The following is a 23,503-nucleotide window of genomic DNA, read 5'->3' on the forward strand; positions in this document are numbered from 1 at the left end:
AAGATGATTGAGTAATTTGAATATCTGTGATTATTGATTAGATATTTACATGGACCATTTTATGGTACATGGCTTTAATATGTTTTCTAGGCTTATTTTCTGTAAAATAATTTAAAAAAAAAGGTTAGTTTTTGTAGGTCTATTTTATTTATTGTTTTATTTTAATTTATTATAACTTTAAAATAAATTCTTAATTTATTGTACATTTGAAATAAGTACTTGATTATTGGAATTAATTTTTAGGAGAAAATTTTATTTATTCATTACTAAGATTTAAAATTTTGTGTTATTTTATATGCAATGGCTTTATGTTTTGGTAAAATTTAAAATTTTTATTAATATTAATTAAAAATAAAAATTTATGTAAAACTTACTTATATCCTTAATTGAGAAAAGATATTAATAATATAAGTATTTACGTTGTTGTTTTTTTGGTTTTGTAATACTATTTAATATAATTATTATAATTTCAAGAATTTGGTAATTATTGCGAAATTTACTATTGTTAAATATTTTGTCAGTTATTTTTTGGGTTTTAATATTTTTATTATTAGTAGTAGTAGTAGATGATGCAGTTAGCTACAGAGAAAAAATCTAGTAGTACTAGTAGTAATGATGTAGAAGATGAAAACGAACGAAAAGATAACAATCTCTATCTATACAATAGAATAGAACAATCGATTAAAAATGACAATTTACAAAAAAGTCCAAAAAACACCTAATTAAACTTCATCTCCTGTTCCTTGTCCATTTAATATTTCTTCAGCAATAATCTATATATGTAGATATCTTTTTTCAATTTATAGTTCTACACAGAAAACTTTGCCTACAAAATATGAGTAGAAATAAGAGCTAACCGTGAACTCTTCGCCCTATATAAGTATACCTGACATTTTTCTCTGTCCTCGTGTCCGTTTTTTATTGTGGGAAAATTTTTCTTTCCATCTCCAATTAACACGGACATTATTTTATTTAACAAAGAGGAGTGGTACACATACAAGTCATTTAGTTTACAAGTTGGGTGAATCTTAACAAAAAGTACGCTGACCCATATATGATTTTTATGACGTGTTTCGTGTTTCTCCTTCTCCTCCTCTTCTTCTTTCTTCTTCTCCTACTCTTCTCCTTCTTCTTCCATGAAAACAAATTTCTTGCCAAATTTGTTCGATCTCCTTTGTGTGTTCTTTTTTTGCCTTTTTATTCGTTGTTTTATTTGTGTTTATTATTGGTATTCTTGCTTCGTTTTTTTTTTTCGATTTTCATGGTTTTTAAAATCAAGCTTTGAAATCATTTTGAAGATAATGGAACTTCAGAAATACACCAAAACGATTACAGAAATACACCTAACCGATTACAGAAATACACCTAAATAGTTACAGAAATTCACCCAAACAATTATAGAAATGCATCCAAAGGATTACAGAAATACACCCAACGGATTACAAAAATACACCCAAAGGATTTAAAAAATACACCCAAAATTCGTTGAAATATACATTATGCATAATTCAGAATTCTTCATCTTTCTTTTCCTCATCTTCTGCTGCTTCTTCTTCTTCATTTTTTTATTTCATATTCTCATAATTGTTGTTGGGAGGAAAAAATCAAACAAAGAAAAAAAATACATAATGTTGCAAAATCAAAAGAAGAACGAGGAGAAATACGCCGATAAAGATGAAACACTTCAAAAATGTAGAAGAAGAAGAAGAAGCACGGAAAAAGAAGAAGAAAAAAAAAAGGAGACATAAAAAAAATAAATAAATAAATGACTTGTATGACTTATATAGGAAAACACTTGTACGTGAAGAATTTCTCCTTAATAAAAACTATATTTGATAGACTTTTTAAATTTTAGAAAATAATTATATTATTTACCCATTATAGAATGAATAAGAAGAATGATGAAGTTTTATATTTAGGTGCAATTTCCTGATGAAATGACTAGAATGATTTTTATAAGGTTTATGTCGGCTAAATTTGTTTAACTTAAAATTTAAATGAATTTGATTTTAGAGATAAAAATTTATTTATTTAAATAGGTAAAAATTTAAAATTTTATATCTTTTCAAATTTTGCCAATGAGTAATAGCTCAAATGGCATAGATTTCCCACAGTCTCCTATCTTTCCAAATTTTTTGCCAATGAATAATAGCTCAAATGGCATAGACTTTCCATACTCAATTAAGAGGTTACGGGTTCGAGTCTCATATCTTTAGTAAAAAAAAAAATTTATTATTTAAAATTTAAAATTTTTATTTGATTAATTTAAAATTGGTTGCATTGGTTAGGTTCATAATTTAGTTGGTAGCTGATTACGAAAATAAATAACTATGAAACAATCCAGAGAGTATAGAATATTTGATTTAGTTACTATTTAATGTTTGGAGTTTTTATGGTAGAAAAAGTATATTTAGTACCTTTAAATACTAGGCATAGTTTAAAATTATGAAAAATTATAAGGATAAATTTATAATATTAATTTAATTATTTAAAAAAATTGAAGAAGATAAGTGTTTTGATACCGTGCATGTTAATGTCAACAACCTCTAGTTTTCATGGCGGTCATTCTCTTTATTCTCTAGCATTGCTTTGAGAACATCCTTTTTTATTTTGTTACTGCCAGCTCCTCCTCCACCTCATTCTACAACACCATCCACTTCTCCTTTTTTCACCTCAATTGGAGAGCAAGCAAATTAAATTTGAATTTAAACGAAAATTGAATTAACGAATCTCTAATCATCAATTTTAAATTTTAAATTTTTTCAACAGATCTCATTGAATTCTTTTTGAAACTCTTCAATAATAACAATAAAAATAATAATCCAATTACATTCAGAAGTTTTTGAAAATTATAAATAAAAAAGAGAGTCAGTGAAGTTCGATTTTCGCCGTTCTTTATCAACGGCACAAAACGTGCCAACAAAGTTGAAGCTTTGTTGCTTCAGTCGTGAAAGACATCCAAAAAATATTTTAAGAGAAACACTTGTGTAGTGTTTAAATGAATTGGGACTAAAACTTTGGAACGGCAGCAAGAAGTAACTATGGAGCAACGATAAAATAGATTTTTCGTTCAAGATGAAAAGATTGTTGATGTTTCAGAAAGCAGGCCACTCATAATGTTCAGTGAAATTGTAGTTCTGATGGCATCAATTGCTACGTTTTTATGGAGGATGAGAAGAAAACCAGGTGAACTAAGCCAGATCTGTAAATACATTTAATTTTGGGTTAAAACTGGCATTTCCAACAATCACTGGACGACAGCCATCCAACCCTTTATTTTGAATCTTGTTGCATGGTCCTTTAAGAGCCTTATTATTCTTTCTCCACCAAAGACATTTTCTTAATGTTTTGGGTAAAGTATTAAATTAATTTATTACGTTTAGGTGTAATTTTGTTTTGGCTTTTAAGGTCTAAAGTGTTTTATTTGAATCCAAAAAAATTTCATTTAGTTTTAATGTAGTTCTATCGTGAGGTCAAAATTAAATAATTAACGAAATGTCCTACATAACAACAATACAAGAATAAGGTCTATAATTTGAAGAACAAGCACAAGTTTCAGAAATATAAAATCAACCGTAGATGTATCAATACATTAATTATCATTCTCTTTAGTTTTATAAAAAATATTTCATTTAAATTGTAAGAAGAATAATAAATAAATGTATTGATACATCCGCGGTTGATTTTGTGCATTTAGAACTTATATTTGTTTTTCAAATTATTGATATTGTTCTTGTATTGCTGTCATATAAGACATTCTATTAATTATTTAATTTTAACCTAATATTGGAACTATATTAAAATTAAATAAATTTTCTTTTAAATTTAAATAAAAAACTTTAAATTTTAAAAACTAAAATAAAATTATGCTCAAATTTAAAGGACTAAATTAGTACTTTAGCGTGATGTTTGTTTTCCGTCGTTCTTGGGCTTAAGCCTTTTGTAATTTGTATACCGGAAAAAAGAAACTCTCCACCTCGTTTTTGTGGGCTAGAAGCACGAAGCCGTTTTCAAATTTTGAAATATTTAGGTGGTTTGAGAACAAGCTAACATAAGAATTAAGGGAAAAGTACAGATAGATCTCTCACTTTTAAAATTTTTGATAAATATATTTTTGACAAAATTTAAATACAAAAAATTTTTTGACTTTAATAAATAGAAGACAATTTAATTTTTTTGTCTATTTATCTCTCATACACCAAATGAAATTGACTGACGTGGTTAAAACACTGTCCAAGTGTCTGTTACGGTGTCACGCTGAAAAGGGAATAAAGTTTGAAGGACAAATAAGTCCTTGATGTCGTTTTGTCAATAAAGTTTAAAGGACAAATAGGTCCTTGAGAATTTAGTTCATTATGATTCTATATGTATCATATATTACTAATCTAATTGAAATATACCTATATTATGTATCATATATTACTATCTAATTTAATAATCAAATGTGTCACATGACACTTTTATTAAAATTGAGAGAAAATATTTTTTTCAAAATTAATAAACTCTATTCCTAAATTCTCTCGTCTACCTCTCTCCATTTTTCTATTTAATTTCTCTCTACTATTTTTACTCTATATATAATTTATATTTTATATTAGTAATTTGACAAATTAAAATATGTCATCCGATATTTTTTACAACTAAAATATTTTAAATGTAAAAGTATATACATTAAATTATTTTAAATTTTAGATAACGAATATTAAAATTAATTATTAATAAAAAAATTAGACTTTTTCATATAAAAATAATAACTAAAAATTTTATTATTTAATTTTTTTTATCTACAGATATCTTAGTCTTCTTAATCAGAGACTTTTGTCAACTTACGACTTTTTTGTAAAAGTAGTTTGATTTTATAAATCTTTTGTGTCATGCATAATTTATACTGTTAGAACAAAGTGAACTATAATTTAAAAAAAAAATTATTCCCGTAATGTTATTACGGATAAAAATATTAGTTCTAATATAATACACAAATACACTAATGCTAACTTAATACATGAATGATCCACAAGTGAACTAATACTAACTTGATGCATAATGAATTGACGCTAACTAATGCCACTAATATGATGAAAGCTGAACTAAGTGAACTAATACTAACTTGATGCATAATGAATTGACGCTAACTAATGCCACTAATATGATGAAAGCTGAACTAATGTAATTTAACAAATTCTAATATAATATATAAATGCACTAATCTATTATATCTATTATATTTATTATTCTATTATATATCTCTAATTTTAAGGCCAAAATGTGACATATGTCACTCTCTCATTGCAATTGAAATCAAATCTTTCCCTCCAAAATTAAATAACTCTCCCTTCTTCTCTCTTCCTTTCTCTATCTCTCTCATTTTTTCACTCACTCTCTTATATATCATTATCGATGACTAATTACGAATTTGACAATCAAAATATACAACATAACATTCTCTAATTGTATTTAAATTAAATTAAAATACTAAAATTGAAATATAACTATATTATATTTATATATTACTAACTAATTTAATAACTGAAATGTGTCACATGACATTCTCTTCTTAAAATTTAGAGAAAATATTTTTCTCTAAAATTTGTAAACATCCTTCTTATATTTTCTTATCTACCTCTCTCTTTTTTTCTATTTCTCTTTATTCTTCTCATTCTATAAATAATTTATATTTCATATTTTACATTAGTAATTTGACAAATCAAAATGTATCACCAGATATTTTTCATTATAATTAAAATAAAAAATTTTCTTAGCTTTCAAAATTAACTAACTCCCTCTCTCGTTATTTTTCTTTATCTTTCTCTTTCTTTTCTCTCATTCTTTATTTTTCTCTACCTTTATGTTCTACAAAAATTATAATTAACAACATAATATAATTTAAATAAAAAATATTATATATATATATATATATATATTTAATTTTAAATTTTTACTACTTATCTTTTTAATATATATTTTTACTTCATTTCTTTTAAATATTTATTACATATAATTTTAAAAAAATACTAATATTGTGATTAAAAGTTAAAATTAAGATTCAATTGTTTTTTAAAAAATGAGTTAATTTTATAACTATTAATATAAATTTTTTTATGTTAATATATATCTAATTATATTTTTAAAAATATATAAAAAAATATTATTTTTAAATAGCAAGTATAAAAATTAATTATTTCTATTTGTGCAACAAACTTAATATCTAATCAAATATAAAAATAGACACATCGAATTCTTTCAAATTTAAAATAAGGAATGTTAAAATTAAGTAAAAAAAAATTAGTTTCTTTCATTTGAAAATAATAACTAAAAAACTTATTATTTAATTTTGTTTAAGACTCTGGTCTTCTTAACCGATGGGGACTTTTGTCCCTTACGACTATTTTATAAAAGTAGTTTAATGCTATAAATTTTTTGTGTCATAATCTATAATATCAAGATCAACGTAATTTTATAAGATTATATTCCCGTAATAGTATTATGGGTAAAAATACTAGTTCTAACTAATGTGAGAAAATTGAACTAATGCAATTTAAGAAAAAAAAGTAGAAATAGAACAAGTCCAATTTCTGCAATTTTAATACGAATAATCTAAATTATAGAATGCAACAAATTAACTAAATTTCAAAATACAAGCATAATTTTATAAACTAAATTCTCATAATAATAGAAGCATAATAGAAGTACAATGAACTAAATTCTGAAGAACTTATTTGTCCTTCGAACTTTATTTGCAAAACGACGTCAATGACTTATTTGTTCTTCAAACTTTATTCCCTTTTCAGCGTGGTACCGTAACGGATACCTGGACACTGTTTCAACCACATCAGCCAATTTTATTTGGTGTATGAGAGACAAATAGACGGAATGATTAAATTGTTCTCTGTTCGTTAAAGTTAGAGACTTTTTTGTATTTAAATTTTGTTAGAGATATATTGATCAAAAATTTAAAAAGTCAAGGACTTATCTGTCTTTTTTCCTAAATAAAAACTATCCGCAAGACACAAAAATAATTACACCGATTTGCTTTATTTTTATATCTTAGAGAGTGAAAACTAGTTAAAACCATTTTGATTTATTTTCGTACGGAAGGATTTGTGTTTTTATTTATAATATTTTTATTTTTAAAATTTTGTAAAATAAAAAACAAAATTTTATTATTTTTAATGTGTTTTTTATAAAACTCTGAGAATAAAAATTAATAAAAAAACAAAAAATAAAACGTAAATCAAATGCATTCTAAAATTGTATTGTTTCATTGTTTTGTTTTTTCTTCTTCAAAAAATATTTTTCATTTCCTATTACTCCATCAAAAACTTTTTCATTCTCTTTGATTTATTCAACTGAATTATTTTTTTGTTTCTTCCTCGAATTATCTTTCGTTCTCAACCAAAAAGTAAATAAAAGTAGGTATATGTCGTTTGTTTTTACAGTTTTGCCTTACACTGCTCCAGTGGTAAACAACTAAAGCTATTTGCTATAACCAACAGTTTTGAATTGAAGAAACGCAACAGTTGTTTGAAAACTCAGGCACATAACCTTGCAAAAAGCTTTGGCAATTTGGATTGTTATACATTAATGAAAATTAATTTTGATAAAAAAATGGATGGCAACTATAAGAAAACAGAGTAAAGGAGAATATATGCAACAAAAAAACAATTTTTATTTCCATGAATTTCCCAAAGAAATTAATAGGAGGTGAAAATACATATACATACTGAGGTAATGTTCAATTTGATTCTTGAAATTTTTAGTGCTCATCAAAATAGTACTTGACTTTTGTAAATGACAAATTAGTCATGCATTTACAAATTGTGAATCTCATTCGTCCTAATTCAATTACCGTTAACATGGAAATGTAACTAGGGTAATATCCAAATAGGATGACAAAAAGAGTCCACATCTGTTAAAAATGTTTGGCAACTCCCATCTTCCAAATCGAAGATGCCAATCTGAGAAGCGGGAGTAGTGTTTTCAAAGTACACTTCACGTCTGTCATGCATGTCATCTGTAAAGTAGATTTGATTTCCTCTGCAATTCAAAAAATTACTTGGCAGTATTTGAACAGAAGAATTGCGTCCAATTAGTAGTATGTAATTCCCCAAACTGTGTATTCTTGACCATGTTTTCTCATTTTTCTTCAATTCATAGACATCAAATTTGACAGTCTCGCACTTGCAGAACCGCTTTTGATTCTTCATGTAATACCTATATCTTACCCCTTTTACCAGCATCAATAAACTTCCATTATCACCTCCAATTAGATAGTAAGAACAATTAGGCATTCCTACAATGGATGGAGGTGGTGTGGCTTCATGTTTTCCTCCCACTGGTCCTGACTTTGTTCTTGTATCAAATTCATATAGTTGGCCATTACCGTCTACTGCAAATATTTTCTCTTCAAAAAATATGACATCATGAACGTCGTCTAGATCTTTTGTTGGAAATCTAATCCATCTATTCTCGTTTGGCATGTAAAAGGCCAATTCTAGGAATAATCCATATATGACCACTGCTATAAAATCACTGTCATTGTCATTGTTAGGAGCTGAATTTATAATAGCCTTCCAAATTTGGATTTTATGCACCAAAATGAGATTATGAGTGATACGGTCGCCCTTATTATAACCCAGAGTACATTTATACCCATTAATATTAATTACATTTGGAAGAGTTGAAACTGGAGGAAGATCCAAGTGAACCTTTGTAAATGGATTTAGGATTCTTACAGTACCTTCATATATGAACCATACATGATGTTGTCTTGCATATCTGGTAACATGAGGTGGTAAATCCCCTTCTCTTCGAGACTACCAATTCCTTCATCCTCGGGAGCACGAACTTCTTCTTGGAAAGATTCTTTAGCAGCACTGCCAGTAGATAGTACCAGCCACGGAACTTTGTTGCCATCAGGAATCTTTGGTAGTTCCAAGTTCCATTGCTTACACACCAATCGAAGTTGAATGTAATTGTCATATGAATAGAACCGCTTAGTCATTTCGTTAAACAAATCTTGATGAATGTCTAACCATCGTTCAAACTCAACCATTGCAAATTTCATATGAGAAGCAAATTGATTTACAGAATAAAAAAAAAGGCTACTCAAAAGACATGGATGGTTATTATATTTAAAAACGATATAAGATAAGATTTTTTTTTTGTGACTGATATAAGATAAGATTTGATACGTTTAAAATTAACCATGGTGAATTAATTGTTGTGTTTTTCAAAATTTAAACTGATTTCTCATTTTTTAAAAAGATCCCCTACATTTAGACCCTATGTTTAGAGATAATCTTTGGAGTTTAGTCTTATATATGTTGTGTTGGTCTGCTGTATAAAAATAAAATTTCAGATACTAATTTGAAAAAGATCTATGTATGGGATTTAGTAGCACTTTTAATAGTTGTTTTAGCAAAAGATGTGGTACAACCGTACAAGAATGAAATAGAATATTATTTGTAGATGACTAAGATGAGTACTTGTATAGCCATTAAAGAGCCTACATAAATGCTTGGTTAAATTATTTTTTTTACTAAATGCTTGGTTAATTTTTTTGGTGACTAAATGCTTGGTTAATTTGTATTAGAACATTGGAAGTGATTTTGGAACGATAATAAAAATCAGTAATGTTAAAAGAGAGATAAAAAAATAATTCATTTAATTTATCATCATAATGTGATTTAATATTGCTAAGCAATTTAATACATTTTCATTAATTAAAAATATAAAGTTAAAATTAGTTATTTATGTTGATGGAAAAGAATCATTAAAAATTAAAAATATGCTTGATTTGTATTTTTTTTAATTTTATACAAAAAATTATATTAAAAAAAATAAAATATTATTTTAGTTGTTTAATCTAAGTCTTAATTTCGAATATGTTCTCCTGACCCATAATTTAGCCCGCCTAAAATAACTGAAGCTCACTAACATTTTATAAATATCATTATTTAATTAACATTCTACAAATATCAATATTCAAATCTATATTATTACCTATTTAAATAAATAATTAACTCCTATAATATTTTTTATTAATTTAGGAGAAAAATCTTAATAACTTTCTTAATAAAAGGAAACAATTATTTACCATCAAAGATGGAACCATCTTATAAAGTGGTTATTAGTTTATTGCTTAAAATCTTGCTAATTCTTGGACAGTGGAATAAACACCATAAAAGAATATAGACGTCACGTTCAGACTCAATCCACAAATTGTACGATGTAACATAACCTAATATTTAAAAGGACAAATCACTGATATAAGCCAAGAGGAGGAGAAATTTACACAAATCAGCCAAATTAAAAACTGATTCATGAATCAACTAAGAATCATTTATATATAGTTTGAATCACCCTAATTCGAACTTTATCTGCATGTAATTCGAATCACACTTATTCGAATTACACACACGCACACACTCAGTAATTCGAATCAAAGTAATTCAAATTATAATGCTGCACATAGTAATTCGAATTGGCCAGATTCGAATTACTTATGATATAATTCGAATTATGCTGTTAAAAAATTAATAATTTATTAAAAAAATTTATTAAAAAAATTAATAATTTAAAAATTAAAAGAATATATATTTTATTTCATGCATTAAAAAAAAGTTAACAAAATATTTAATTACGAGACTTCTTTAAAATATTAATGAGCTATCAATTCAAATTTCATACAATACTTTTTTTGCCCATTTTTAATAGCTCATGAATATTTTTTAATAAAATTATTTAAATTATATGGTGAGATATTATATGATTCGAATCACTCTGATTCGAATTATATGGTGAACAATTCAGATTCTATACAATACTCTTCTGTCCATTCTTGATAGCTCATGAATATTTTTTAATAAATTTATTTAAATTATACCACAAAAAATATTTTATTCTTGCAAAATAATTTAAAAATGGCTTAAAAGATGTTAATAGTACTATAAAAATTTGTAATGTCCTAATGACTTAGGACATTAAAGAAATACTCTACATAGTCAATAATAATTTAGAAATTAAAGAAAATATATTTTTATCATGTATTTACCTAAATCACTAGACTATTACAAACTTTTATACCAGTCATAACATCTTTTAAGCCATTTTTTGAAAATTATTTTGTATGGAATAAAATATATTTTTTAATTATTTTGTATGGAATAAAATATTTTCTTTAATTTTTAAATTATTATTGACTATGTAGAGTATTTTATTTAAAATTTGAGTACATGCATGTATTTACCTAAGTCATTAGAACATTACAAATTTTTAAAGTATTCCTAACATTTGTTAAGCCATTTTTTAAAAATTATTTTGCATAGAATAAAATATTTTTTGTAGTATAATTTAAATAAATTTATTAAAAAATTTTATTAAAAAATATTCACGAGCTATTAAAAATGGACAAAAGAGTATTGTATGGAATTCGAATTAATAGCTTATTAATATTTTAAAGAAATCTCGTAATTAAATATTTTGTTAGCTTTTTTTATGCATGAAATAAAATAATAATTTTTTTAATTTTTAAATTATTAATTTTTTTAATAATTTTTTTTAATAATTTTTTTAATAAATTATTAATTTTTTAACAGCATAATTCGAATTATACTATGAGTAATTCGAATCTGGCTAATTTGAATTACTATTTGTAGCGTGTGTGTAATTCGAATCGGATTGATTCGAATTAGTGAGTGTGTGCGTGTTTAGGGTTTAGGGTTTAGTGGGTGTGATTCGAATCACATACAGATGAATTTCGAATTAGGGTGATTTGAATTATATAAAAATGACTCTTGGTTGATTCATAAATCAGTTTTGATTTGGTTGATTTGTGTAAATTTCTCCTCTCCTTGACTTATATAAGTGATTTGCCCTATTTAAAATATTATATTTTCGTATGAATCGTCTTATTTTGTTATATTTTAATTTTGTTGGTCAAATTATTTTTTTGGGTGCAAAAATACTCTTTTATCCATTAGATTATTTAGGTAATAACAAAAACTATAATTGTAGTGGTCATGATAAATTGATAATAAGGGTAGCGATTTGAGAGTGAAATTCACAAGATAATAATAATAAAAAAGATAATAATAAATGAAAAAATAGTATTTTCGAGAAAAAAAAAATTTTGACTAAAAGATTAAATAGAACGAAATAAAATATTTTAAATAAAAATATGATATTTTAAATATTAAAAATAAAATTAAAATTATTAGAGATTAATATAATATTTTTTGATTTTTTTATTTAAAATTAAAATTTAATCTTGATGTGTTAATAATTTAAAATATTATATAATTGTGTAATTATAACTAATTTTTTAAAATAATTATCTATATAATTAATATAAAAATAATTATTTTACTAATATAGTATTATGTGATGGATCCACATGTTAAAATAAAATTCTAAAGATTAGGGAAAAAACCTACCAAACACCCTAATATGTCTTCATTTTTAATTAACGAAACCTTAAAAAAAATGTAAAGAAGTGGTTTGGGTGCGGAGGTGAAAGGTTTGAGTAGTCAGTGCCTTATCCGTTTATTAGGTTTGTGAATTGTGAGAGCTGAGTGAGTAACTGCCATGGAGGTTGTTATGCAGATGATGCAGCCTCTCTGTTCCACCGTTATAACCGCCAAAACTCAACACCAACCACCACCTCACCTTCTTCCACACAAAACCCCTTCTTCAACCCGTTTTCCCTCTTTAACTTCCTCCTCCAATCTCCACCATCATTCTCGTAATTCCAAACCCGGTAAGCTTCTGTCTTTCTTTTTGCTTCCAAAACCTTTAAGAATTGATTACTGATTATTCATTTGCATGTTTGTGAATTTTGTTTGGGTTTAGGGTTGTATGCGGCGCAGGAGAATCAATTGAGCGTGGGGAATGAGGAGGATACCGATTCAACTGAATGGGCTCTCCAAGGTAATTGAAATCATAGTTTAGTGTGCTTCAGGTGCTTAATTTAACTCATGTTCTAATTAGAGGAGACTAGGGTGTATTTTCATTGATACATAGATTACTGGATGTGTGGTTGAAAATGTTAGTCATGTTATCAATGTGAAGTGCGAACCATAACTACAATTTTAATGCAATATCTTTCATTTGTAAACTGTTTCATTTCTGAGGATTTTGCAATCTAAAATGTTAGTTTGTTTTCCATGTCAATGTGGCATTGGTGTTGGGTATTGGCATAATCTTGTGGACTTCTTTGGATTCTAAGTCATTAGACACTTTCTGGTTTCTTTTGTATGAGCCATTCTAATATGTGGATGTGGCTGATCAGAGGAAAGATTGTAAAATATTTGGATTAGTTGTCACAATGTTGAGCTTAACTCAGTATTGTTTTCAGATTTTTATTCCCTGAGGAAGGATGTTGAGCTTGCATCACAGCGTGTTGAAGAGATTAGAGGATCTTCTGGTCTGCAGCTATTGGAGCAAGAGCTTGCAGATTTGGAGGCGAAAGCAGCTGATAGCTCCTTTTGGGACAATCGAGCCAAAGCTCAGCAGACTCTTTCTACTTTGGCTGATGTCAAGGATAAGATAAACTTGCTCAATGAGTTTAAAACCCAGGTTAGATATTAATTATTCTTTCAATTATCCGTGTTTAGCTTGAAAAAATTTATGCCATAATAGGAAGAATTGACCCTGGTTAATGACTCTCATTGCAATGAATATAGGTTGAAGACGCAGAAACGATAGTTAAGCTGACAGAGGAAATGGAATCCATTGATAGAGGGCTTCTTGAGGAGGCTGCGACTCTTATTAAAGAATTGAATAAATCGCTAGATCGATTTGAGCTGACTCAACTTCTTTCTGGTCCTTATGATAAAGAAGGTGCTGTTATCTCCATTACAGCTGGTGCTGGAGGAACTGATGCACAGGTAAATATCTATCTCTCTAGTGCCTTTTCTCTACTTGTTTTTTGCTTGGAAATCGAGTACTTGGTGCTGGTTCTGAGTATTCAGTTTCGACTTCTGTACAAAAATTATCATATCCAGTGCAGGACTGGGCAGACATGCTTCTTAGGATGTACGTAAGATGGGGAGAGAAACAGAGATACAAGACCAGAGTGGTTGAGAAATCTCCTGGAGAAGAAGCTGGGATAAAATCTGCAACCATCGAAGTTGAAGGTCGTTATGCTTATGGGTATTTATCTGGGGAAAAAGGAACGCACCGCATTGTTCGGCAATCACCTTTCAATGCTAAAGGTCTTCGTCAGGTAACAACCAATTTATTAATGTAGCCGAATGTCAGGTTGCAAAATAGTTGGTTGGTTTTAACATTGTTTACTTGGTTGTAACATCCAAACAGACAAGCTTTTCTGGTGTGGAAGTCATGCCCCTTCTCCCAGAAGAATCAATGAATGTAGAAATTCCCGAGGAGGACCTGGAAATCAGTTTTTCAAGGGCAGGTGGAAAAGGAGGCCAAAATGTGAACAAGGTTGAAACTGCAGTTCGAATTACACACATTCCAACTGGAGTAACTGTTCGCTGCACAGGTTCTTTACTTCTTTTGCACTGAAAATTTCTCTTTTTTTGTGATCTATTTGCGCTATCAACTACTTCTTATCTGGATGAGATTCAGTTTTCTTGTTTTTTCAATTGCAAGTTTTAACTCTAATAGACCATTGTGCAGAGGAAAGATCCCAACTGGCAAATAAGGTAAAGGCTTTAAGCCGTTTGAAAGCAAAGTTGTTGGTGATAGCCGAAGAGCAACGCGCATCTGAAATTAAGCAGATTCGGGGAGATGCAGTAAAAGCTGAATGGGGACAGCAAATACGAAACTATGTATTCCATCCGTATAAACTCGTAAAAGATGTAAGAACAGCGTATGAAACCTCTGATATCACCTCTGTTATGGATGGAGAATTGGACCCCTTCATCAAATCTTACCTGAAATACAAGTACAATGAGGCACTGTCTGCAAGCGGAGTCAACTAATCAAACGCATATCTTAGTTAGTTATAGTTCTTTTTGTCACAATCACACTCTGGAGTGTAATGTTTGGTGATTGTATTCGCGGGCCTTTGTACCAGTGCCAAATTAATAACACTGCGAATTTATATTGCAGCAGTTCTTAAATGTCCGAAAATGAGTTGAATACATATTGTATCATTGTATTACACCTGCAAAACTCAAATCTGATGCCTTTGTCAATAGCTTTTTTGCGGGTGATGTATTTTTTTTAAATATATATTTATAGAGTTTTCAACGCTTAGAAGAGTGGTGGTTCAGGGACTTAAAATAGTCATGGCCTCAGCTTTTAGTTTCATTCATTCCTTCATTGCTCAGATAGAAATTTCACATTTGTCTTAGACTGTTATTCAGTTCGAGACAAATAGTACTTTTAGATATCAGTTTGAATGCCTTGCATTTATGGTTTTAAAGGTGTAAAGTCAATTTTAGTTTATTTAGTTCGACAAAGTGAGATTGAATTTACATAAGTTATCATAATATTATTAAAAACTATATTATTTGAATGGATAATATTATTTCTTTATTCTAACATAATTTTATTAGCTCTGGTAGGGCTGCACACGGATCGGATCAGATATAGCCTAAAATTCTATCCAATCTCATCGGATCGGATACGATATCCGCATTTTTTCAGGCTGGATCCGATCTGCGGATTAGATCGGATATCGGGTATATCTGCATAATTAAAAAAAAAAAAACTATTTTGAGATTTTATTTGGCTGTTTTTACAAAAAAAATATCCGGAAAATTCATTTTTTATCTGTTTAAGCCTATTTACTCCTAAAATATTATTAATAAAAGTTCTCTTGAATAACAAAAATAAAATAATAACACAAGATTTAAGTTTAATTATTCTAAGTTGAAGTACAACATAAAAAATTAAAAACAAGATATCATAAAATAACACACTAAAATTCATATCACATTAGGGTTTACTTTTTTAAACTATGCTATTTATATGAAATGTGCGGATATGCGGATTTGCGGATCGGATCCGCGGATATCACTGCCAAATCCGCAATCCGATCCTACCATAGTGCGGATTGGATCCGATCCGATCTGATGGCTCTGCAGATCGGATAATATCCACGAAATTCGGATCGGATGCGGATAATTACCGCGGATATGCGGATATTATCCGATTCATGTACAGCCCTAAGCTCTTGACAATTTCTCAGATTTTTTAAAAATAAGATATAGCTAAAAACCTAAATTATTTACTTTTTCTTAAGGTAAATATTTTTTTTTCCTTGGTGTCGACTTGTATTGTACAAAATTTATAAGACAACATGATAAACCCCTTCTTATGGTAAACTCTTGACTCTTAACAAATTCGCAAAATTAACCAATTTTATATGAATTCAATTCCTTATCATCTTTCCTGTCTCTATAATGATATTCAACACTTTTTTTGGTCAGAAATCATATTCAACACGTACATATTTAAATTTCAGTTATTTGAAATGGATAACTCTATCAATTTGAGTGTTTATACAAAAAATAACCATGGCATTTTACACATGCATGCATAGACCTTGAATGACAGCAAGCCAATAGGTTCAAAAAATAATCCTAACCTACATATACAAAAATGTGTACAACAAACGGACGACCTATTGCAAGAATTGCTTATCATTGCTGCTCCTGTCTTCCTTTGGCTTCTGAAACTCCATTTGTTTGTTTATGTGAATCTCCACACAACACATCAATTGCATGCACGTTTGATTCAACATCCTTAATCCAATTCATCAGCTTCTTGTGAACATCAAGGGAGACAAGATCCTTGTTCCTAAGTAACCTTACCAACTCCTCTGCTCCTTCCATATCTCCTTTATCTTTCAAGCATTCAGAAATGGCGGCCAAAGATTCCCAAAATGGCATCCAGTGATGCCCCAGTTAACAGACAGAAATGGCTTCTTTGATACATTCAATAACCATTGAAAAATTACCTTGTTCAATATACCCACTTGAGAGATAGGACCAAGTCTTTGAATTTGGCTCTCCATTGTTTATGATTGTCCAATCAACAACAGATTCAGCTGCCTCCATATTGCCCTTCTTGCTGTAAGCTCCAATCATCACGTTTGGAATCCGAATATCAAAACTCTGATTTTTAGATTCCCAATTCTTAAATATATTCTCAGCACTTTCAAAGTCCTCAAACTTAAGAACTGAAGCAATTACAGCTAAATAATCTCTACTGTATAACTTCCCATCTGTTGTTAAAAGTTTCCATAGTCTCATCACTTCTTTCTTGATCATTGCTGCATATCGAGTCATAAGGAAAGTAAGGGCCACTCTCCTCTTTTTGTTAGTTATGAGCCTCTCTGAATTCTTTAAGACATTAAAAGCTTTTTCAAAGAGTCCTTGTTTCCTATAACAATTGGCTGCAATAGCATAAACAGTCCAATCTAAATGCCAGTACCAATCCAATTGTGTCCTAACAGTGCGAGAAGCTTGTCAATTCCCTCCGTATTAGAAGAGGCAGCGTAAGCACTAATCAGGGTACCAAATGTATAGCTATTGAAATTAATACCCTCTTCTTGCATTTCACATACCAAATTTTCCAATTTGTCATAGTTCTGTGTTTGATAGTAGAGATTAAGCAAAACATTTCTTGACAAAATCGACGTTGCAAAACCCAAAGCTCTCATCTTCTCCATGATGCTCTCTCCTCTATCCACATCCCTAGGATGAGCATAGCAATTAAGAAGAGAGCGGTAACATTCTCCAGTTCTTAAGTACTTCGGAATGCTATTAAAATAGAATTCTGCTTCTTCGAGTCCATTAACTTTCCCAATCTAGTCTTATTGCAAGATCTCCAGATTTATGTTTGGAAAGCCCTTTCTCGAACATCCACGACGATACCTGTAGAGATGATTCATGTTACCCCATAGAAGGTAAATGAAAAGGCATAAAAAAAGTCAACACACCTACCAACATGCTAAGTTTGTTGCTGTAATAATGGAAGAATTTAAGGCTATAGAAAGATCCCAAAACTTGAGAGAAAGAAACATTATTTAAATCTTAGTCACACAATCAAATTGACCCACAAATCCCAGGGAATCAAAACACAGATATACCATTCTTCTATCGTTGAACAATATTGTCAATTAAACACTCAGAAACGACACCCAAAGAATGCAATTCATTAGTCCTTTTTAACAAAGGTTAGACCTTTAAAACACTCCCCAGTGAACGCTTTCAATCACACATACCATGAAGTAAGGTTCACTATGTCTTTTATCCTGCAACCAATATAACTTGGCTCCAACAAATTCCTCAACTCTGGGATAAAAGTCTTATCCAAGACCTTATTTAAAGGTAACAAACAAGTCTCAGACAACTTGAATCAATAAATTTTTATCAGAGCCAAATCTATCATCAAGTAATGTCTAAAATTCTTCTAATTGAAATCTCACTTATAGTGCTCAAATTTCGTGTGTATTCTCACCAATTGGATCGCATTATGCAGCTAGATCAAAATTCATCCTACACTATGATTAAATAAATAAAAGAATAAAACATCCACAAATTTAAATAATTTAATTAACTATTAAAAGTAATTAGTAGTAGCAAAAACAATACCTCGAGGGCGTTTCTATATCTTCTGCGTGATCTCAGTTTCCTGATAACAGATAGGAGTCTGTTATAGTTAACAGTTCCGCCATCTCTAATCCACTTCTCGGTTATTGGAACCACCGAGGACGTCGCTTCAGGAGCCGTAAAGATCCGATGGTACAAGTCGCGCAAAGGAAGCTTCTGGAAAAACGGTGTCCTCGGTGTAATGTTTTTTCACTATTTTTTATTTCTTCTTTTTGTCATAATCACACTTATGGTGTAATGTTTGGTGATTGTATTCGTGGGCCTTTGTATCAGTGCCAAATTAATTTAATTGCGGAATTATATTGCATCAGTTCTTAATGTTGTCTTGAAAATGAGTTGAATACATAATGTATCAACGCATATCACCTGCGAAACTCAAATCTGATGCCTTTGTCAATGGTTTTTGCTGGTGATTTTTTTTTTCTGAATATATTTTTATAAAGTTTTAAACGCTTATAAGAGTTGTGATTTTATTTTATCAGATATATAGAAATGATGTGAACTTAAATAGTACATGGCCCCAACTTTTAGTTGCATTTAACGGTAGGGCATCCCTTCATTGCTCAGGTAGAAATATCTAATTTGTCTCAGACTGTTATTCACTTTGAGAAAAATAGTACTTTTGGATATCAGTTTGAATGCCTTGCATATATGGTTTGAAAGGTGTAAGTTAACTTTCTATGTAAGTATGATTTTGCAAATTATGAACCAAATATACCAAATATACACGTAGCCAGTAGTAAAAATCAAATTTATTATTTGATACAAATAACTGAAGCACATTCACAAACTTAACCATGGCCATCACGATGCCTTCTTTTTTCCAAAGAGTAAGCTCAAAGAGTATGTGCTTCCCTTCTCTGAAACAGCAGCTTCTACTCTATTTTTTCCAACCTACAGGTCGTTTATATAAGCTTATCAATGTGTAACATTCATGCGTTGTGACTGGTGGAACAATGGGAATACATAACAAACCAAACGAAATCTAACAAAGCATAATCTTTTAGGGATGAAAATACCTTGTCCATGACCCAATGACCAACGGTTGGCATGTACTGAACGAGATACATGACGGCGAGCACAGGCTGCAAAAGTGTTCAAATTTACGAAAGAACAAAGTTGGGGGGGGGGGGGGGGGGCATTTAAGTTGAAAAGAGGAGGAATATTCAAACGAAAGCAAAATACTTATACAAAAACGTTACCTGATAAATTACCACTAAAAAAAAAAAAAACAGAAAAATTACCTGATACGATATCCAAGCTTCCTTTAAGCCATGGGTTGCAGCAATAATAGTCAGCTCCGCACACTTTTCTGCAGGCACACGTTTCTGCAAACAGATTTTCAAATAAAACGAACTTTCAATTACTCAAGTAATACAACATAGATCTAAAATTCAAGTAGACAAAACTTAACATGAAAACAAAAGGAAGAGGATACAGGTCAACAATTCATTATTTTTGGTTTTGTTCAGCAAACATGAGAACAGCAACCAATATGATTATTTTTAAAGTGTCAATGTAACATGATAAATCTTGCTTGAATAGTGTCAACAATCTTGATTTATCACTCGGTGGATGGGTAGATTCTAAGGATACATGTACTACAAATATGGTGGGAAGAAAATTCTGAAAATAATAGATTTAAGCTATCTTTCTTTTTCTTCAAACTACTAAAGAATGATTAATAAAGTAAGTACTAAAAGAAGAAGATGAATTAGCAAAAGAATATATACCTCAGATGGAACCCTTGATCCAGCATTATTTGATGTTGCTATTGGACCAGGACAGACAACAGTGACCCTTATTCCTTTCTGAGAGAGCTGTTGCCATAAAACAATCAGTGTGCATGTCCTTATGTGTACTCTATGATAACCAAAGTAAATTACAACAACCACTGCTGATATCCACTTTTTCTAATCTTAGGAGAAAATATTATGAGTTTTATCATCTAGTATTCTAATACAGTAAGGTTTACTGGTGTTGGCTGCTTCCCTTTTTCCAAGAGATAATGAACGCTATCTACATACCTCAGAACGCAGAGAACTGAAGTACCCATTTAGAGCAAATTTAGAAGCAGAGTACACAGCCTGACCTGGCGCAGGTGTCTTTCCTGCAGCACTGCTCATCTGATATTAAACAGAATAAACTATTGCCACTTTAATAAACAGAAAATGGGATTAAAATAAATATTGAATAAGCCATCTATAATTAGGTCTATTAGTAACTAGCATTTCACAATTAGTAATTAGTAGTGTGTGTGTGTGTGTCATTAGCATAGCCAGAAGTTAGCGCACCCAAAATATAAAACAAATGCCTTTGTGTAAAGCTAATTAGTTATACTCCTCACTTTTGCATTTGCACAATTCTTGGTTAGTAAATATATTCATTCACAAATATCTTCCTGCAAGCTCCACATATAGTTTCTAATCACATAGTATACTTTTGCTGTCCAAAATCCATATCCAAAATAAGATATTAATCAGAGCCATTCTCACATACCACCACAAAATGTCCTTGCCCCCTCTTCAACATGAAAGGTGCCAAGAGCTTTGTGAGTGTTATTGTCCCCAGAACATTGACATCAAATGTTGCCTGTTCAAGAGAAACAGGGTAATATAAAACCTCAGAATTGCTTCGAATGGTTTAAAAATAAAACTAACAAAGCAGAAAAAATAAAATAAAATCTTCCCTTGTAAAATAAAACTTTTGGTAAACAGTGAATGTATGAGATACCTTGAGACCTTCTTCCGTTACGTCTAAAGCTGATGATTTCTGCCAAAAGTGCAAAACAATAATAAATTCGAAAAATACCTTCAATTGAACAAGCATATGATGAAAGACGGATTTTTAAATTTGATAAGGTTAGGGGAAATCCATAAAGTCTGACAAAAGGAATCACTATAACATACTAGAATGTAACAATATGCAAGCACTTCATGTCATTTTCTCAATTCTGGTGTTCAGTCAATTTCAATGAAGACAGTTGCTACATGTAAACTGACTTGCAAAACAAACCCATAAAAATACATAGCAATCATGATAGGTCTTTGTTGCCTTATGAAATTTAAGCATTACATACATCCACTCACTTACAGGGCGCTCAAAAGCTGCATTATGGATCATATAATCAACACCAGAACCGGGAAAAAAGGATTCTGCTTTCTCAACAGCCTTCCTAAGAGATCCCTCCCCAGATGCTAAATCCAGAGGCAAAATCTTTACTTCACCAGGTGCATGTTTACCTGGTGTTATTCAAATAACTTAATAGTTAATAGTAGTCCATGGCATTACCCTATATCAACGACATAAGATGAATGCATCATACCTTTCAGCTGTGTCCTTACTCGCTCTAGTTCAGCTTCATTCCTTGCAGAGATGATTAGCTTGGCCCCCAAACTTGCAAGTTGGTTAGCCAGAATCTCACCTACATACACACCATCAAAGAAACAAAACCAACCATAAACAAGAAAAAAGGTTCAGGGAATTACAAAAATGGTACCTTAACCCACTGCACAATATATATCAGTTCAAAAGCAAAAGCGAACTAAGTTGGGAACCGACTGAGGCAATACAAAATTGCAATTTATCAAGCAGCATCCATTAAAATCATACGAGGTTATTTACATTTATATCGTTTTCGCTTGGTATTTGAATTCAATTGGCAAATAAACCACAAGTTTTATGTGTGTTTATGCAGTCTAATTATCACTCAGAGGAGATTCTTGGTTCTTACATATCAGCAGATTCATTTAAGTCTACTAATAATCTAACACTACGAACGAATCAATTATATATGAAAAGTAAGGAAAAGAAAGGCATAGTTATAGAATTATAGCTACCAATTCCACGGCTAGCACCAGTGATCCAAACAACCTATTTGAGAAAACATGAAAAAGAAATGATTAAATGAGAGTGAAAATATGAAACGGCAACAGGATTAGGTCGAGCGAGAAGCACCTTGTCTTCAATTTCTTGTCGTTTCGGGTGCTTCTTAGACATCAAAGTGAAATCGCCTAACAATTGGAGAAATGGAATAAGAAACGAGAGAATAGACAGAGAAATGAGAAAGGAGGTAAAAAGTAAGTACCATAAGCGGTGGCGAATCTGAATAGGAATAAGACGATAAGGCCGAGGAAGAGTAGCGCCACCACCATCTTGTTCCGCGAGTAAGTGCTATTGCCAACTGAACCTCCAACTGAATCCGTTACTGTGCGACTACTGAGTCTTAACTATTTACCATTTTAACCACAAACATGCTGAATCAACATAAACAACTACTGATCCATACTCCATAGTTTTTTTTTTTTACTAAAGGTAGGAGACTCAAACCCATAACCTCTTAATTGAATATGAAGAGATTATACCATTTGAACTATACCTCATTGGCATTCATAGTTTATATATATATATATATATATATATTTTTTGTTTTACCAAAGATAGGAGACTCGAATCCGCAACCTCTTTAATTGAGTATGGGGAGACTATGCCATTTGAGCTATAACTCATTGGCAAATTTGGAAAGATATGTAACTCGAACCCGCGACCTCTTAATTGAGTATGGAAAGTTTATGCCATTTGAGCTATAACTCATTGGCATTCATAGTTTATATTTACAGATAGGGTAAAGTATAGTTTCATTATTTTGTATTTTATAAATTAATCTACAAATAATATAATTGATTTTTAAGATATATAACATGACTTTTTTCTACCTAATCACACTGTTATTTTTTTGGTTGAAATTATTTTTTCAATTAATATGCCTTTTTGTTTGTTCTTTATTAATTTTATTTTTAATTAACTTAGTGTTAATTCTTATAAACCAAAAATTAAGTTAGATTCGAATTTTTGATGTTTATTTAATATTAAATTAAGTAAATAAATAAATTAATCACTTCACTGATTACTGATTA

At 29.9% G+C, this 23,503-nt stretch overlaps 3 protein-coding genes and 1 long non-coding RNA gene across 4 annotated transcripts; 1 reads left to right on the plus strand and 3 right to left on the minus strand.

Annotated features, from left to right (window-relative positions):
* Window positions 1-7,865: 7,865 nt before the first annotated feature.
* LOC107637186 (F-box protein At2g26160-like) lies at window positions 7,866-9,001 on the minus strand. Its single transcript, XM_016340624.1, has 2 exons — window positions 8,738-9,001; window positions 7,866-8,621 (listed from the first exon to the last, which is right to left on the minus strand). Exons 1-2 carry the CDS (start codon window positions 8,999-9,001, stop codon window positions 7,866-7,868), a joined length of 1,020 nt encoding a protein of 339 aa, XP_016196110.1.
* Window positions 9,002-12,454: 3,453 nt separating this feature from the next.
* Window positions 12,455-15,175, plus strand: HCF109 (high chlorophyll fluorescent 109). Its single transcript, XM_016338554.3, has 7 exons — window positions 12,455-12,757; window positions 12,850-12,927; window positions 13,355-13,575; window positions 13,683-13,886; window positions 14,009-14,224; window positions 14,317-14,503; window positions 14,641-15,175. The coding sequence occupies exons 1-7, from the start codon at window positions 12,586-12,588 to the stop codon at window positions 14,943-14,945; spliced, it is 1,383 nt and encodes a 460-aa protein (XP_016194040.1). The 5' UTR covers window positions 12,455-12,585; the 3' UTR covers window positions 14,946-15,175.
* A 1,246-nt stretch (window positions 15,176-16,421) lies between these two features.
* On the minus strand, window positions 16,422-19,064 carry LOC148569426 (uncharacterized). Its single transcript, XR_015880902.1, has 2 exons — window positions 18,570-19,064; window positions 16,422-17,849 (listed from the first exon to the last, which is right to left on the minus strand). It is a non-coding gene; the product is annotated as an uncharacterized LOC148569426 (long non-coding RNA).
* A 198-nt stretch (window positions 19,065-19,262) lies between these two features.
* LOC107635171 (NAD(P)-binding Rossmann-fold superfamily protein) lies at window positions 19,263-22,854 on the minus strand. Its single transcript, XM_016338555.2, has 12 exons — window positions 22,675-22,854; window positions 22,545-22,600; window positions 22,427-22,460; window positions 21,913-22,011; window positions 21,681-21,829; window positions 21,321-21,359; window positions 21,087-21,179; window positions 20,615-20,713; window positions 20,321-20,407; window positions 19,832-19,915; window positions 19,607-19,672; window positions 19,263-19,481 (listed from the first exon to the last, which is right to left on the minus strand). The coding sequence occupies exons 1-12, from the start codon at window positions 22,739-22,741 to the stop codon at window positions 19,392-19,394; spliced, it is 963 nt and encodes a 320-aa protein (XP_016194041.1). The 5' UTR covers window positions 22,742-22,854; the 3' UTR covers window positions 19,263-19,391.
* Between the last annotated feature and the right edge of the window lie 649 nt (window positions 22,855-23,503).

Source organism: Arachis ipaensis, chromosome B4 (genome assembly GCF_059453495.1).
Source record: "Arachis ipaensis isolate K30076 ecotype BB chromosome B4, ASM5945349v1, whole genome shotgun sequence".
NCBI classification, from domain to species: Eukaryota; Viridiplantae; Streptophyta; class Magnoliopsida; order Fabales; family Fabaceae; genus Arachis; species Arachis ipaensis.